The sequence below is a fragment of the Atta cephalotes genome, assembly GCF_000143395.1.
Source record: "Atta cephalotes unplaced genomic scaffold scaffold00006, whole genome shotgun sequence".
Taxonomy (NCBI): domain Eukaryota; kingdom Metazoa; phylum Arthropoda; class Insecta; order Hymenoptera; family Formicidae; genus Atta; species Atta cephalotes.
In genome coordinates this window covers 5411578-5428916 of record NW_012130070.1, presented here as the reverse complement: position 1 = coordinate 5428916, position 17339 = coordinate 5411578, and the positions used below count along the sequence as shown (strand labels likewise).

General features: G+C 29.4%; 3 protein-coding genes across 4 annotated transcripts in view; 2 read left to right on the top strand and 1 right to left on the bottom strand.

The window, feature by feature from the left end:
* The window catches only part of LOC105626746, a 12487-nt gene extending 12253 nt beyond the window's left edge, over positions 1–234 (top strand). Inside the window, exon 16 of the mRNA XM_012208041.1 lies at positions 111–234. Coding sequence (XP_012063431.1) covers positions 111–234 — 124 coding nt within the window. The remainder of the gene's footprint in view (positions 1–110) is intronic.
* Positions 235–7417: 7183 nt separating this feature from the next.
* Positions 7418–11412, top strand: LOC105626745 (heat shock 70 kDa protein cognate 4). Of its 2 annotated transcripts, XM_012208040.1 has the most exons (4): positions 7418–7622; positions 9333–10577; positions 10701–11090; positions 11133–11182. In XM_012208040.1, exons 1-4 carry the CDS (start codon positions 7418–7420, stop codon positions 11180–11182), a joined length of 1890 nt encoding a protein of 629 aa, XP_012063430.1. The 2 variants fall into 2 exon arrangements, with proteins under 2 accessions (XP_012063430.1, XP_012063429.1); XM_012208039.1 differs by having other exon boundaries at positions 10701–11412.
* Positions 11413–11474: 62 nt separating this feature from the next.
* Positions 11475–13426, bottom strand: LOC105626849. The gene is made up of 3 exons (XM_012208142.1): positions 12736–13426; positions 11685–12223; positions 11475–11567 (listed from the first exon to the last, which is right to left on the bottom strand). The coding sequence occupies exons 1-3, from the start codon at positions 13424–13426 to the stop codon at positions 11475–11477; spliced, it is 1323 nt and encodes a 440-aa protein (XP_012063532.1).
* Between the last annotated feature and the right edge of the window lie 3913 nt (positions 13427–17339).

Below are 17339 nucleotides of genomic sequence, written 5' to 3'. Positions count from 1 at the left end.
GAGAGAGAGAGAGATCGAAATTCGCAACTCAAAGTTCTATAGTGAGAAAGCTCTCGAAAGATTAAATATCTATCAATGTTATATTATGAATGGCTATTTAAGATTTCAAGAAAAACTAATATTAGTAACGTGCACAGAATGATGCATCAATTCGTGGCAGCAGAAAATGTGGTTACAAGTTCTCATAATGACGGTACAACTTTGCAAGCTCCTGGAAATCAAGAAAATGAATAAAATCAAACTTCATTGATGTATTGATGTCATTTTCATGTTATTATTTTTTGTTCTGCTTGTATAAATACAAATTTAAAAAATAACAATTTTAGAAATAATCTATATTTATTTTTAAAAGATTTAAATTCTACATTTGCAAAAATTTACAAAAAGCAGTGAAATCCCTAAAAAAACTTTTAAAAAAAGATGTTGAATATATTTTTCTTAATCAGAAACGAATATGAAATAAATGTAATTAGCCAAGAATTTCACGCAAGACAAATAAGAAGATTAAAAAAATAATTAAAAAGTAATTAAAAAAAGTAATTAATTAATTGTCAACTGGATTATAATAAAGAAAAAAACTTGGCGTGCTTGAATTGCATTAATTGCACTTCTGTGAATATATTATCTCAACACATTATTTGCATTATAAATTAAAATATAAAAATAATAGATATATGTATATAAATGTAATATATAGTAATATAGTTTGTAGGATAATATTCACAAATAATGTAGAAAATATTCACAAATAATAGATGTGATATAAATTACGGAGAAATAATATGTAATAATATTGATTTAGATATAACAACATTATAGATATATTTACGAGATTAGTAAGTAATTATTAACATCTCTTCTTTATTGAATTATTGTTTCCATGTATTGTGTATATTTGCAAAATATTGTATGTAATAATCTTTTTAATAATTCGCAAATAATTTCCATACTGTTTAAATATATTGATCTTAGAATATTATGTTTTAATGCGACCCGGACACGTTTTTTCAAGTTTTTTCTTCACTATAATCCAGTTGACAATTTTAATTACTTTTAATCTATCTTATTTGTCTTGCGTGAAATACTTGGCTAATAACATTTATTTTATCCGTTTTTTATTAAAAAGAATGTATTCAACACTTTTTTTTATGACTTTTTTTTACTTGATGTAAATTTTTCTTTTTTAAAAAGGTTTTTTATTGAATTATATACAAATCAATATATACAAATCTTAACACTCAAAGCGACTTTTCTAATACAATCGGCACAAAAGTCATTCTGTCTTTGTTTTTTATTGATTATTGAATAAGGATAGGATGACTCTTGTATCAATTTGTGTTTCCTGCTGAAAATATTTTTAAAATATTACTACAACATTGCTGAAGTAATATTATAAAAAGAAGTCTTCGCAAAGCAATGTTGCTACAAGTTTTTGTGCTGTACGGGTTCTTACATCGTTCATCTCTTTTTTTTTTTTTTTTTTCCAAGAAGGAAGGATGAAAGGTATAAAGTTCAACTAAAAAGAATCAGCTAGATTTATAGTAAATAAAACAATTTTATATTTATAATTTTATATATCATGATACTGTGATTTTAATGTAATTTTAACATGTATTTCATTTTATATATGTTTGATTATTTAAATATTTAATTTTTACTTCACATAATGAGATTACAAATCAGAATTTTATTCTGATTTTTAATTAAATTAAATGCCATATGATTTAATTTAACAAATAGATTGTTAATCCAATTTTAGCAAAATTGTTTACAGCAAAATTTATAATGTTTCGATTTGGCTTTGGTTTCAAGCTATTTCAATTTAATGTTTCTATTTGGAATTTCTTTCTGCGATTTCCAATCAGCAGACAATATTTTTAAAATGTTTTTAAACGTTTATTTCTTATTAATTTTACATTTTTCACGATTCCTTTTCAAAAAAAAATTAATTAATTTAACATTTATGTTTATTAAACATTATTTTACATTATAATTTTTTATTTGAAATAAATGATTCAAAAAACATTGTTTAAACGTTTATTTAACGTTTATTTAATGAATTTATTTTTTATTTCAAATAATTTTATTTCAGATAATGGTTTGAAAAAATATTTTTTAAACGTTTATCTAATGTTTATTAAATATTTATTTAACATAATTATTTATTTTAAATAATGGTTTGAAAACATTTTTTAAACATTTATTTAATGTTTATTAAATATTTATTTTATATTAATTATTCATTTGAAATAAAGGTTTAAAGAAATATTTTTTTAATGTTTGTTTAACATTTATATAAAATGTTTATTTTATATTATTTATTCATTTAAAATGTGGTGATAAGAAACATTTATTTTACGTTTATTTAACGTTTAATAAATTTTCATTTAAATTTTGTTTGAAATAATGGAATTTAAAGAAATGAAAAGAATGGTTTGACTGCGTTCAGCAGAATATAATAGTTTTGCAACTGATTTTATGATTCTCTGATGAGATAGGATCATTCTTCTAGATCTAAAAATATAATCCAATCAGCGCGAAAAAAACTTCCAACAGTGCAAAATAATGTTCTACTGAACGCAACCATTTATTTAATGTTTATTAAATCTTTTTTGAACGTTTATATGATGTTATTATGACGTTTAATAAATGTTTTTTGTTATTTATTTATTTAAAATATGATTAAAAAACATTTATTTATATTTATCTGACGTTTATTATAAATATGTAAAAAATATTATTTTCTAAAGTTCAAATTAATAAAAAACGGATCGGAATAATAAAATAATTATGAAAGAGAAGTTAACATAATATGATTGCGTTAAGTGTACCATATATGGTTGATAAGAATTATGTGCATCGAGAGTTATAAGTGACGGATAAGGACGAGACTCATAACCCGGAGGTCCCAGATTGAAAACCTGGCTGGTAAGTGAAAAAGATTAAAATATAATTAAAAATTAGAAATTAATTAATAAAATTAGTCGTCTAAGGTTTTTAGGCATTGATGATAAAAATAAATAAAAAAAATTCTAAATTGTTATTTTTTCTAATTTTATTTAAATGATTTTAACGTTAAAAAAATGTTTTTTTAAACGTTAAACAAACGTTTTTTAAACGTTAAAAAAATGTTCATTCAAACATTATAATAAACGTTTTTTTAATTAAAAAAGGGAACTTAATCCATTATTTTTAACGTTTTTAAAATGTTTTTTAAATATTTTTAAAAACATTTTTAAAAACATTGTCTGCTGATTAAGGTTAAGGAATAGAAGATTAAATGTGTCTATATATAAAATACTGCCAATATATTGCTAGATAAGTTATAGTTGCTGATTGAAATCATCGAAATTAGATAATAGATAGACAGAAAATTGATACTTATAACGTTTTCTAATTATCCGACTTGATAGAAATCTTGGTAGTAATTTATATTCCTCTGTTGATAAAGAGTTAAACATATTATGTTTATTGCTATTTTATTTAGATGGCGCTGGAAAATTTTATTACGTACGTTATCTCCGTAAGAGCTATTTTTATCATACGCATTCAATAAAGTTTAAGTTAGTATCGCTTGGAATATTTTACGACGATCTTTAAATAGATTAGTAATGTTTCACAATCTTTGCCAAAAGGTTTTTTTAACCGAGTTGGATCTATCAAACTTCCGTCGAATAATAATGCAAAAATAAAAGTATATAAATATATATTTAAGTTTAAAAATATATATTTAATTAACTTAATATATTTTATTCGCTTCATTTCCAGATGCAACGCATATTTAATATGATTTAATATAATTTAAATTGTGGTATTATTTATCGTAGCAGTCTTAAAATTCTCTTTGTAATAATAAAAAAGCCGAACTAACTTTGAACTTTTAAATATTATATAGTGTGTCTCTCATACATAGAATTTATCTGTTCTTAACAGTGTCATTGCATTGTCGTTAAAAGTGATAGAATAGGAGCCTTTTAGTTCTATTTTCATCGAGACGAAAATCGATATATTAAAATAAAAACATCGCAGAAGCAAAACGAATTTTTTGGAGGAATAACGATTATCCTCGCTCGAAATGGTCGGACAAATCTCTTCTAGAATGTTTAGAATATTTTTTAAATGCGCTAGAATGATAATCACGCGTACTCTAAAAAAAAGTAAAAGAATAATCGCAAATAATCGCGAATGATGCAATCAATGCTGCGTTTCGTTATTCATTGCAAGTATTGAAAATCTATAGTATACATATATAGTATACGTAACGTAACGTAAACAACAGTGGTCTGTTCGCATTGCTTAAAATCATAGTTGGGTAAAATGTAATTTAATTAACAAATTGCAATGTAATTCTTAATTCAATTAGTAATTATATTTCGTATTAATTGAATTTAAAATGATTAATTGAATTGAAAATAATTATTCTCAACTCTTCTTAAAATCATTAAAAATTTTTACACCTAAAATGAAATAAATATTGGAATAAGGAAAAAGTCTCTTTACAAGTTAGTAAAAAAACCTTTCCCCATCAATATCTTCTTTAAAAATTTAAATTTAAAAATTTTTATTAATTTTAAAATTAAATTTAAAAAACGTGTTTTAAAGCTTGAATCTCTACCTTTGAATGCTATATTTTTTGAATTTATATGAGTTTTGTAATTTTTATATATAGAAAACTATGAGTTAAAAAAGATGAAAAATTTTCTTTTCACTTCGTAGATCTGTAGTGTGCTGAAAAAAAATTAAGCAAATTTTCGATTATCTATCGTAAAAGCTTAAAGTTTTTCCTACAAAATCATTTTTTTTAAAATGTTTTCACGATTTTTCATTCCTAAATCATGTACTCGTGAATTAAGTAAAAAGGAATTTTGATTGTATTGCTCGTAACTCCGTTAAAAATCGTATTGCAATTAAAAAAATACAGAAATACAATTAAAAATACAGAAAATAAAATAAAAATAAAAATACATAAAATACATTCTTAAAGCTGAAACTCTATCAAATGATGTAATTGTCAATTTTTTAAAACTAGAATATATGGGTTGATAAGTTTTTTATCAACTTGTAGAGACTTTTTCCCTAAGCCAATATATAAGTGTCCCGAAAGTTTTTGCAATCGCTTTTGTAGATAGAGCAGTTTAAATTGAGTCGAAAAGTCCTTTATTATTTTGCAATTTTCGCAACAAGTTAACAAGATATTAATTATTAAAAATTGATAAATATTGGTCTTGAATAATTTTTTACTCAAATACTATTAACTTTATAAAAAACCTGTAAGAGACAAAAATCATTAATTTTCTTCTCATAAAGTTCTGAGAATTTTTTCAAAATTTTTTAATATTGTATTTTCTCATGTTAATAAAAATAAGAAAATGCAGTACTAAAAAGTTGGTAAAAAATTCCGAAAAAATTCTTAAAGTTCTATGAGAAGTTCTATGAGAAGAAAATAAATGATTTTTGTTTCTTGCAGTTTTTCTGTAAAGTTGATAATATTTGAATGAAAAATTATTCAAGATTATCAATATTTGATAATTTTTAGTAATTAATATCTTGTTAACTATTGCGAAAATTGTAAAATAGAGGACTAATTGTAGAGAACTTTTCGACTCTAATTTCGAGTTTAGTCCGCCCTATCTACACAAAAGCGATTGGCAAAAATTTTCGAGACATCCTGTATATTTAAATATTGAAAAGAGATAAAGCGCAGATGTTAAGTGCAAAAAGTGCAAAAATTGCAAACAGATCTTAGATTTTCAGCAATTTTACTCGCAATAAATAACAGAATGCAGTCTAAGTATATTTTGGAAAAATATAAATTTTTATTTCATCGATAACCCGCAATATCTCATCGTGACGAAACGCGATTCGCACGAAGCTAATTTTAGCCATGAATCTTCTTAGCGACACTTGCAAGTTCTTCTTAGCGATCTTCCTACGTTCTCTTCTATCTCTTTCCCATTCGCGTAGTGCGCGCGCGCCAATGGAAGCTTCTCGAATGATCTCGAGGACTCGCGCCGTGATTGGTCATCTGCAGAAGCTTCTCGAAGCGGGCGATTCAGAGTATTAAAAGCGCGTTGCACGGCTCGCGTCATCAGTTTCGCAACGAACACGACGGAGTGTATAAGTGTGATAAGTGGCACAAAGTGTCGACTTGCAAATCAAATCATCGAAGTCTTAAAAACGCTATTGTTAGGTGAGTGTAATTGTGAGGTATATAAATTATACATCGATTGTTTCTTAAAAATTCATCGCATCAGTAATTTCTGCTAGAAACAGAATATATATTTTTGGACAGTTTTCTCCGATATTGTTTCTGTTTTTTATCTGTAAATTCGTAATTTTGTTACGCACAAAAGTGAAATTATGTGACTCAGGTGCAATTAATAATTGCAGAAAAAAGAAAATTGCCTCCGAGTTTTAATTGACCGGTATTTATATAACCGGTTCTTATTTCAAGGCCATTTTAAGTAATGTCTCAAAATGCTAATACGGCTTTGTAATTAACTTACGACATTTTAAGACTGTACTTAAAATGATCTTAAATATCAGATTATTATAAGAATACCGATCGCGATATCCGAAACATCGTGACTTCCAGAAAAAATTATGACGCAATAATCAAATGCTAATAAAGAACAAATTACCTCAGGAGAGTTTTAAGTTTACTTTATTTTCTTATGGCTCATTACAAAACACGATATGTGTTTTTGGAAAAGCGTTTTGATAATCAATATTAAAAAAATTCGACAGGCGTAATATAATATAATATACAGAGAGAAAAGTATTCGTACAAGGAAATTTTTAATAAAAAAAATCTTATTTGTAGAAAATAAATATTAATTAGCAATTTTATACAATGAGTACATTCTGTTCTAACATATACAAATGAGCTTCGCATGTATTTCTGATTTTATAAGCTAAATTTCTCGATTGTACAAATATTTTTTGAGCATCCAAACAATGCAACTTTTAATTTTCGTTTATTTTTCAGATAATATATTTTCTATAATTAATACACATCTTTTTGTGATATATATATATATATAAGAAACATACAGTCTATTTTATACTTTATGAATAAATTATTAATTACTCAGCAAGAAATGATTATTAATTAAATGTCGAATTGAAATCGGTATTGAAATCATCGTATCGATATTGATTCGATCAAATATTTAATTTTTAAAAATAAAGTTTTTTTAAAAAATATTTTCTCTGCACGAATACTTTTTGTACTCACTGTATAACATTTATTGCGTTGTTATTTTGCACAATTTGGGATTCGAGTTCGAGTAACTTCGATCGCTCGAGGCTAATCAAAGTTTTTTTTTTATTGCAACGCTCATACAATACAATATGTATCACATTGTTACATTTCAGTGATTACTGTCGAAACAATTAAAGAAAAGAGAGGCTAACGATGTCGAAAGCACCGGCAGTTGGAATCGACCTGGGCACCACGTATTCGTGCGTGGGTGTTTTCCAGCATGGAAAGGTTGAGATCATCGCCAATGACCAGGGTAACCGAACCACACCAAGCTATGTAGCCTTCACCGACACCGAGAGGCTGATCGGCGATGCGGCGAAGAATCAGGTTGCTATGAATCCTAGCAACACCATCTTCGGTAAGTCTAAGCTTTTTTACGTCTAAGATGTTTTCTACCGCTTTTGCGTCGCAGTTACGTTAGAAGGTGACCTGATAAGGCCGTTGGATGTTTTATCTATTGCGCCGTGTTTTTGTTTATTTCGATTTTCGGAATTTGTTTAATATTTAATTGTGGAATTGTTTCAGTCTTAAATTGATTATCCTTTATTATTGATTGCAAAATACATTAAATCTCTTAAATTCATGGATTTTTTGGAATGTAAAATTTTTGTTTAAATTTTTGAAAAGCTGATGCTAAAATATGAGCGAATATTTGATTAATCAATAGCGATTTTAATTTTCTATTGTATTACTTTAATATTTACTAATGGAATTGTCTCAATATTAAGTTGAGTTATTATTTTTCGTTATCGATTGCAAAAATGATATATAGATTGAATTTTTTTACGTAGATTTTTGAAATGTGAAAATTTTATTTAAATTTTTGAAAAGCTGTGTTGCTATAATATGAGAATATTTAATTGATCAGCAGCGATTTCAATTCTTTATCACATTACATATTATACTTTAATATTTAATTCGTACAATTGTTTTAAAATTTATTATTCTTCATCATCACACTAATTGCAGGACATATTGATTGAATTTCTTCGTGGATTCCTTTATGTTTAAATATTCCTTAATGTTTAAATTTTTAAAAAGTTAATGAAATATTTACAAGCAACGGCAAGTTATGTAGCAATATTTTGTGGTTTCGAGGCGAATTTATAAAACCGTAAAAATTTATTATTGACTTCTTTTTTTTAAGACGAATTGTACGTCATTTCTAAATTATTCGACCTTGATTATTTGATCGATAGAACACGAAAAGTTTCCGTGCTTGGGAGTTAACTTATCTCAATCGTGTTTTACTGCAGCTTTACTTGCAGTGACCTTGCACGACGCATGTATTCGTTTGTAATGTATGCAATGTTTCTCCTTCCTTCGACCATCTATTAACATTGTAGCCGAGCATTCTGACGTTTACCTATACATTGTAGTTTTATGTAAGCCTAATTTGTGTGCCAGCTACTAATGTCATCCAGATTTTACGTTGAACCATAAATCATAATGACTCACGCGATTTGTTCGTTGCTTTCAATCTCAGTTGCTTATTTAATTCTTTATGCAACGAACAAATATATATGTAACATAATATAGTAGGTTTCTATTTATTAAATATATATGTATACATTAATGCACAATTAACAATACAGATAATCTTGTGTATATAATTTTATATATATATATATATAAAACATTAAAAAAATATTAAATTAAAATACATAAAAATAAAAAAGTATATAAAGATATATATATTTTTAAATATATTTTTAAATTTATTATTATATATTTTTTAAATATAAAATAGAAATATATGTTATAATATATGTATATAAGTTTTCATATTTTATATATTATAACATATGCAATAATTATTTTATGAATTTCTTTGGATCTATTTGCACGATTACAAAATAAAATTTACGATAGATTATATTTCATGATTTTTTTTACATGAAATTATCTTCGTACAATCTGTTTTTCGGCTTGGCGCCAATTCAACAAATCGCAATCATTCTTTTATAATCTGACACAGGATCCTCTTCATTTCATCGCACTATGCTTCTAAAAAATAATTTTTAAAGGAACAGACAATTTATGAATCTCTTATCGTTTTTCTCTAAAGATGCAAAGCGTTTGATCGGTCGTCGTTTCGATGATGCGACGGTGCAGAGCGACATGAAACACTGGCCATTCACGGTGGTCAATGATGGCGGCAAACCAAAAATCAAAGTGTCTTATAAGGGTGAGATGAAGACTTTCTTTCCCGAGGAGGTGTCCTCTATGGTCTTGACGAAGATGAAGGAGACGGCGGAGGCGTACCTGGGTAAAACTATAACAAATGCCGTCATCACTGTGCCAGCTTATTTCAATGACTCTCAGAGACAAGCGACAAAGGATGCCGGCGCTATTGCTGGCTTAAACGTTCTCAGAATAATAAACGAGCCCACAGCCGCTGCGATAGCATATGGTCTTGATAAAAAGGCTGCAGGTGAAAAGAATGTTCTGATCTTTGACTTGGGTGGTGGTACCTTTGACGTGTCGATTCTGACGATCGAGGATGGTATCTTCGAAGTGAAATCCACGGCTGGCGACACGCATCTTGGTGGTGAGGACTTTGATAACCGAATGGTGAACCATTTTGTGCAAGAATTCAAAAGGAAATACAAGAAAGATCTGAGCAGTAACAAGAGAGCTCTGAGACGTTTGAGGACTGCTTGCGAGAGAGCAAAGAGAACGTTGAGCTCGTCGACGCAGGCAAGCATTGAGATTGATTCATTGTTTGAGGGGATTGACTTCTATACATCGGTCACTAGAGCCAGATTCGAGGAGCTCTGCGCTGATCTGTTTAGAAGCACTCTCGAACCCGTGGAAAAGGCTCTTAGAGATGCGAAGATGGATAAAGCTCAAGTTCACAGCATCGTTCTAGTCGGTGGTTCCACTAGAATACCAAAAATTCAGAAGTTACTTCAAGATTTCTTTAACGGCAAGGAACTGAACAAATCCATTAATCCAGACGAGGCTGTTGCTTATGGTGCAGCAGTTCAGGCGGCCATTCTGCACGGCGACAAATCTGAGGAAGTCCAAGATCTACTTCTGCTGGACGTGACTCCGTTATCATTGGGTATTGAGACCGCTGGCGGCGTTATGACCACTTTGATTAAGAGGAACACGACAATACCAACAAAACAGACCCAGACGTTCACCACATACTCCGATAATCAACCAGGAGTGCTCATCCAGGTCTATGAGGGAGAGAGAGCGATGACGAAAGATAATAATATCCTTGGCAAATTTGAGCTGACGGGCATTCCTCCAGCACCAAGAGGTGTTCCGCAAATCGAAGTCACTTTCGATATCGACGCCAATGGTAAGTTGCAAACATATAGCAAACATTGATAACTTCAAGTCGAAAATCATTGTTAAATTAATTATTATAATGTTTTATATAACGTTTTCTATTTCTCATATTTCTGTGTATTTCATTTTGCAGGCATATTGAATGTCTCTGCGATCGAGAAATCTACGGGCAAGGAAAATAAGATCACGATTACCAATGATAAGGGTCGTTTGTCGAAAGAAGACATAGAGAGGATGGTGAATGAAGCCGAAAAGTACCGATCGGAGGACGAGCAGCAGCGGGAGAGGATTTCCGCCAAGAATGCTCTCGAGTCATATTGCTTCAACATGAAGAGCACAATGGAGGACGACAAAGTTAAAGATAAGATTGATGCGTCCGATAAGGAGAAAGTTCTTTCTAAATGCAACGAAGTCATCTCCTGGTTGGATGCCAATCAATTGGCAGAGAAGGAAGAGTTCGTTGACAAGCAGAAGGAACTGGAAGCTTTATGCAATCCTATCGTCACAAAACTATACCAAAGTGGTGGAGTGCCTGGTGGGTTCCCTGGTGCTGGCGGAGCAGGAGCCAATCCTGGTGCCGGTGGCGCTGGACCAACCATCGAGGAAGTTGATTAAATGAAACGAACTCCTGTTCTTTTTTTATTACAATTACACTAAATTTCGTATCATTTAATTTTGTTTCACATTCAACATTTTATCATTGACTTCAATTCAGTACGCTCATTTCAGTTTATTCTTTGTAAAAATAAATTTTTTATTTTCTAAGATATTACGAGCTGTGTTAATGTAATTGTATTGTATTATATAGTAATAAGTTTGTTATAATAAATTAATTTATTAATATATTTAATATTAATTTTAAAAAACTATGATGTTTTTTTAATTTCTTACCACAATAATATTCCGCTTAGCGGAATTTTCTATTGAATTGCACATCTGGATTTTCAGGTCGATAAAATTGAACGAGGATTATTAGATAAGTGGTAATCACTCCGACGAACTGCAGAATAATAAAAAATAAATTTCCTTTAATTCCTATTTATTAAAATTTGAAAGAAATTTTATATAAATTTTTTAATAAATTTTATATATAAATTTTAACGAATTGTGTACTCACATTACTGAGCAGAGCATTGTTCATTTCGAAGAAATCGCAGGCTGTAAATGCTATTCGATGCTGTTGCAGTTGAATCGAAAAATCATTGACCTCGTTCCTGACACAGTCTCGGTCCAGATTTTTGCGTAAAATATTTTCCATGACAACATAGTTCAGATTGTAACTGCTGCTCCGATTAGAATTTTGTTCGCCATCCGGTCCTTCCAATGGTGGTGACATCTCTAGATTTGATTGATTCCTCGCACCGTTCAGCTTATCAAGATTCATAGGTTTGCAATTCAATACAATCGCATATATACTTATCCCAATCTTATCAGATTCTTTACGCGCGAGCGTGCAAATCCAGCACATCAGCCCGAACTGCGTGGCATACAGAATCCAAAGAATATTATTTATCACCATGAACGCATAATTCTTTTCCACGACACCCATGTAGATCCTAAATAGAGTAGCCACAACCATAGTGAAGCAGTTCGCCGAACAGAGAAGGAGATGAAAGCCATGAATATCGTTCACCATGATAACGAGATCACAGATACCTACACAATACAACTTGTTCAACAAAATTTTGAGTCAATATAATCATCTTCATATTAGAATTATATTTCTAGCCATATATATATATGGAATCTCTTTTTAATTATCTTTTATATTGCAATTCGATAGTGTGTGCGTATGTGTCGAATTACAATACAAAAGATAATTAAAAAGATATTTCTGGTTTTGTAAGATAAAAACCAACAGAAGTAAACAAAACTCTTTGTACTAATCAAATTTTATACACATTAACTATACTGAAAAACACATGAAATATATTGAAAAATTCATAAATAATGTTCTATAATCTACTACATAGCCACAGATATCGTTTCAATCTTTATTAAAATTATTTTCGGTGTGTTAGATAAATTGTACATTATAATAATAAAAAATATCATTGCACAAAATAATTGCACGCATTATAAAATTGAAATTGAATTCACGAAGAACTTGTTAAAACTCATCAGTCCTTTATTTTCATTGACAAAAGATAATATTTGAAAAGACTCACCGGTATGCAATTCTCTGATGCGTCTAATCTTGAGTGCGATCCACAGTGCACCGAATAGCTGGTCCAGTTGGTCGATCAATTCATTTATCGTTTGAAATCTACGATACAAAACATAGACGACAACATCAAAGACAAAACTGTTGATCAATGACTGGGCTATCGTATAATAAAGTAGCAAGTCAGACGCAAAAATGTTTTCAGGACGTGTAAAGTAGTAATACAGGGCGTGCACGATAAGGGACAAAGGGCCACAAGCGAATATCATGAGAATAGCTAGCGTTTCTACATTTTTTATAGACCGATCATTCATGGGGATTTCCTTTCTGATCTTCTGGTCTATCTCCTTTATTCTGTCCATCAACTCCGGCCACTTGTCGTATTGTCTGATCCCATGATAAACGTAGTAATATGTCGATACATAGCACATCACCTTGTTCATGTAGTACATGATCTTGAATATGTCACTTTTGAAGACACTACCGAAGGTGAAGAAATCTATTGCGCCATATGCTACGATAACGGAACACACAGCCAGGTGAACAATTCGTAGCGTTATTGTGATGGCCTTGGGACACTTTCGCGGACGTGCAATGCCAACACCGAGAAGCCAGGAAGTATACGATATCAGACGTAAACTGTGTTCTATAGAGGGCGAGTTGTCTTCCATTTGCACATGAATTTCTTCCTCCATTTTCACCTTTTCTTGCTAGTACCTCTTCTTCCTAATTTCCAACACGTTTCGCAATAAGTATATTAAGTTGCAAATGATTACATTGAAGCTTTTTGTGATATATAATATTTTGGAGAAAGAATAATAAAGTTTGTGTAAAAGCCAAACACATTGATAAGTGTCGTTCTCCCTAATGTTTCACGTAGAATAAAGAACGATATATTACTTCTGTAACATTAATGAAGTTTAGATTGCGTGCCATTAACTGTCCTTCATAAGCATAACGCGATTTTAGTAAATTAAATGAATCTCCTTGGGCGAAGAGAGAGGAACGATGTACATTAACAATGCAAGAAGTTTTGTATTATGGAAATCTTGCGTTAATTTTTTGAACTCCTTTTTTTTTTCAGCAACGTTTTAACTTAAGAAGAAATAATTACACGCATCTACATATGTCTTATATCGAAAAACGAGCTTTATTTGGCTCAACGACTATATTACAATCTTATTATACATAAGTAAACATTTAAAACCGGGATAAAACGATAACATCGACTTTTGTAAATCAGGCGGCAAGTCGAGTATTGAGTATCTCGGAGAAATGTGGGCTGTGTTATGTGATATAAGTTCATATATCTTCTCCTCCACTTCTTTCCTTAATGATAATAGATCATCGATCGACAGTTGTGACCGAGCCTAATAACCAGGTGCGATCGTTGTCGAACACAATACGTAAGGGCTGAGTATAAAGACGATCGTAACTGAGTTGTGGAACGTGAGTCATAAGTGTAGACAAATACACAATGTTCTGGCGTAATTATGTATGCCATATCGATGTATAGTTGCGCCAAAACATTGTGTGTTGACTTACAACTACGACTCACGTTTCACGATTCAGATACGGCCGTCTTTGTACTTAGACCCTCAGATAATCTTACTTCTGTGTCACGTGTGTACGTGAATTTTTATGTGTAAATATGTATGCCTATGCAGCGTTCACGCTATGCAGCGTTTAAGAATATTCTTCAACGCTTTTTATTTTCTTTTTCATTTATTATTTACTCGGGAAAAGGCAGCGTAAATTATCCGAACACGAGAATGTTGATATACGTTTTGCTATAACAATAGATTTACGCCTCTCTGATGCATCTCCGATTTTCCGTAGATAAATCTTTAATTACGAACGTGTGATATCATGTGTATATATGATATATACTCATAATACAAGTCATTATAATATCAAAATGACGTGAAAATAATTTTAAAATGATTATTAAATGTCACTTTTCAATTAATAACGATTCAACGATTTTAATATCATTTTGATGTTATTGTGACTTATTTATTGTTGTTCTGCTTGGTATAATGTTTCTTAATAATTTTATGTTTTACACTTTATACAAATCTAGTGACCAAAGATTGCATTTGGAAGGCTCGTGTCGAAATGCATCGATTATGTTAACTTACGATTAATGTCAGCAAACAATTGTAGAATATGACAGTATAATATGAAATGACGCAGTAGAGAAGATTTCGCAGTTTTCTCGAGTCATTCGAATTTTTAGACATCGTGAAATATTTTAGAAATGAAATTTTTTTTTATTTAATTTAAAAGTATCTTATGTATTGTATGGAAATATGATCTAACTAATTTAATTGATTTTCAAATAATAATTAACAAAATGGAAATTCACATACAATCGAAGTCCTCGTTTCGTTTGTATGACGACTGATCGTGTTTAAACGAAAGCAGGTGATAGTGATTTATTTTCAACAAATTTTCTACAATATTTATATGCAATATCTACATATAGATATTTTGCTGCATTCGTCTAAGGGTATAAAAGACATCGCGCTGTGTACATATTTAACGAATGCACAAGTCATTTCATTTTTCATGCCTAAAAACAAGTCAACGGAATGTTTGCATTGGGAAAATAAAACAAATCGCCTGATATTGCACGCCACTTCAATTAGCAAAGCGAAGTAACTGCAATAGCAACAATGCGGCGTAATTCTCGTGGCTTTTATAATTGTATTTTGTTAAGTCCGAACTATAGATTATATTATTTTTGTATCATTTTTATATATTGAAGTATATTTAGTCTCGATTTCCACTCGAGATTATCCCTTCAATAATTTTTCTACGTAATTTTTCAATGAAAAATTTATGATACAACGATTTCGATCGAAATTGAATGGAATAATGTCTTAGAACCTGTTGATATGTAATCACACGCTGATGAACAATTTCACAAAGTCGCTTATGAATTTAATTTAAAACAAACGATTGTATGACAATTATTTGTAACTATGCAATAATTATTAAACAGATATATATATTGTCATCGAAATGAGAGACTCGATCATAATTTTTACATAATAATGCAATTTATCTTGATGAGAACTGAATATTTTTTATTGTATGTACTCTGAATGAAGTACGTTTATATTCATACGTATTATGAGAATTATAAAAAGGGAACTTCATTTTATTATGCATTTTTTATAATAATATTGTCAAGCGAATCAATGCTTTTATCATTATAATGCATATATCTGATATGTAATTATACGTATTTCGATATGATTACAATATTATAAATTAAATTATTTTAATCAAAACAACTAGTTGGACTAGTTAGAACAACTTCTTGTTATGAATTACTTAGACAGCACACAATATTTATAGAATATTTACAAAATATTTATAAGACTTATTTGAAATATTTTGTAAATATTTTTGTGGAGTAGATTGCAGATCATAAACATTTATTGTAAATATTATGAAATATTTATTGTAAATGTAGTAAATGCTATGAAAGTACTTAATAAGACATCAGAATTCAAGTAAAAGATAGTTGCTATAAATATTTATTTATATTCATCATAAGTACTACATAAAATATTTAATCTATATTTTAATAATATTTTGAATAAAGCTTTATATAAATATGTCTAAAATATCTATATAACGTTTAAAAAAAATCAATAGTAATAAATATTTATTATAAATATTCTGTGCCGTCTGGGTATTGATATTATCCAATTTATTTCTGACACAGTTAATTTCTAAATGCAGTCTCTTTGCTGACAATGAGCTTTATAAAATTATATATCTTATAACCAAAAATTTTTGGATCAAACAAATTCATTCATTTAGCGAATATATGGTTTCTCAGTTCAATTACTTCAAAGCATTGAAACGCTCTTTTCTCAGTTTATTTTGGAATATCTTGTCTCATCAACTTTGAATCTTTACACATTAAGCATAAATGTTTTCTCTCCAACTCACACATAGATGTTAAGCTCTTCCAATATTTTTGCTTGTACCTATTGTCCAAAATTTCCGTTATTCCATTGCTCTGATTGTGTCGTTAAACCCTGCTTTTTTCCAAGCATTTTCATAAATTCTTATCAGTTTAAGTATCAAGTAAAAATATGTCGCCACCTTCTAATTCATTAAGTACACTTGTGCCCAAGTATATACATACATTCATCCAGAAAGTGCCTTGTATCTGCAGTAATACTTCGTCCGTATTATAAAGTCAGCATCAATTTTCAATATCTATGTTCCAAACTATATAAAAGCAAAAAAAGATAAATTAAAAATTCCGTAATTATGCATTAAATTAGATTAAATTGGATCAAATACATAATATATAATAACGTATTATTTTGAACTCGTCCATAGTATACTTTATCCGAAGCGTCTTGGAAACGTCTTTAAGATATCAGACATCCGGTCGGACGTATCTAGAACATCCTTTGAAAATTTATGCTGTGGGTGAGCTTAAAAATTGTAATATTTTAAATTAAAGAAGTAAACGTATAATTTTTAATTCGTGCTTAAATTTTTCGAAATAAAAATTTAATAGAGATAGAGAGAGAGAGAGAGAGAGAGAGAGAGAGAGAGAGAGAGAGAGAGAGAGAG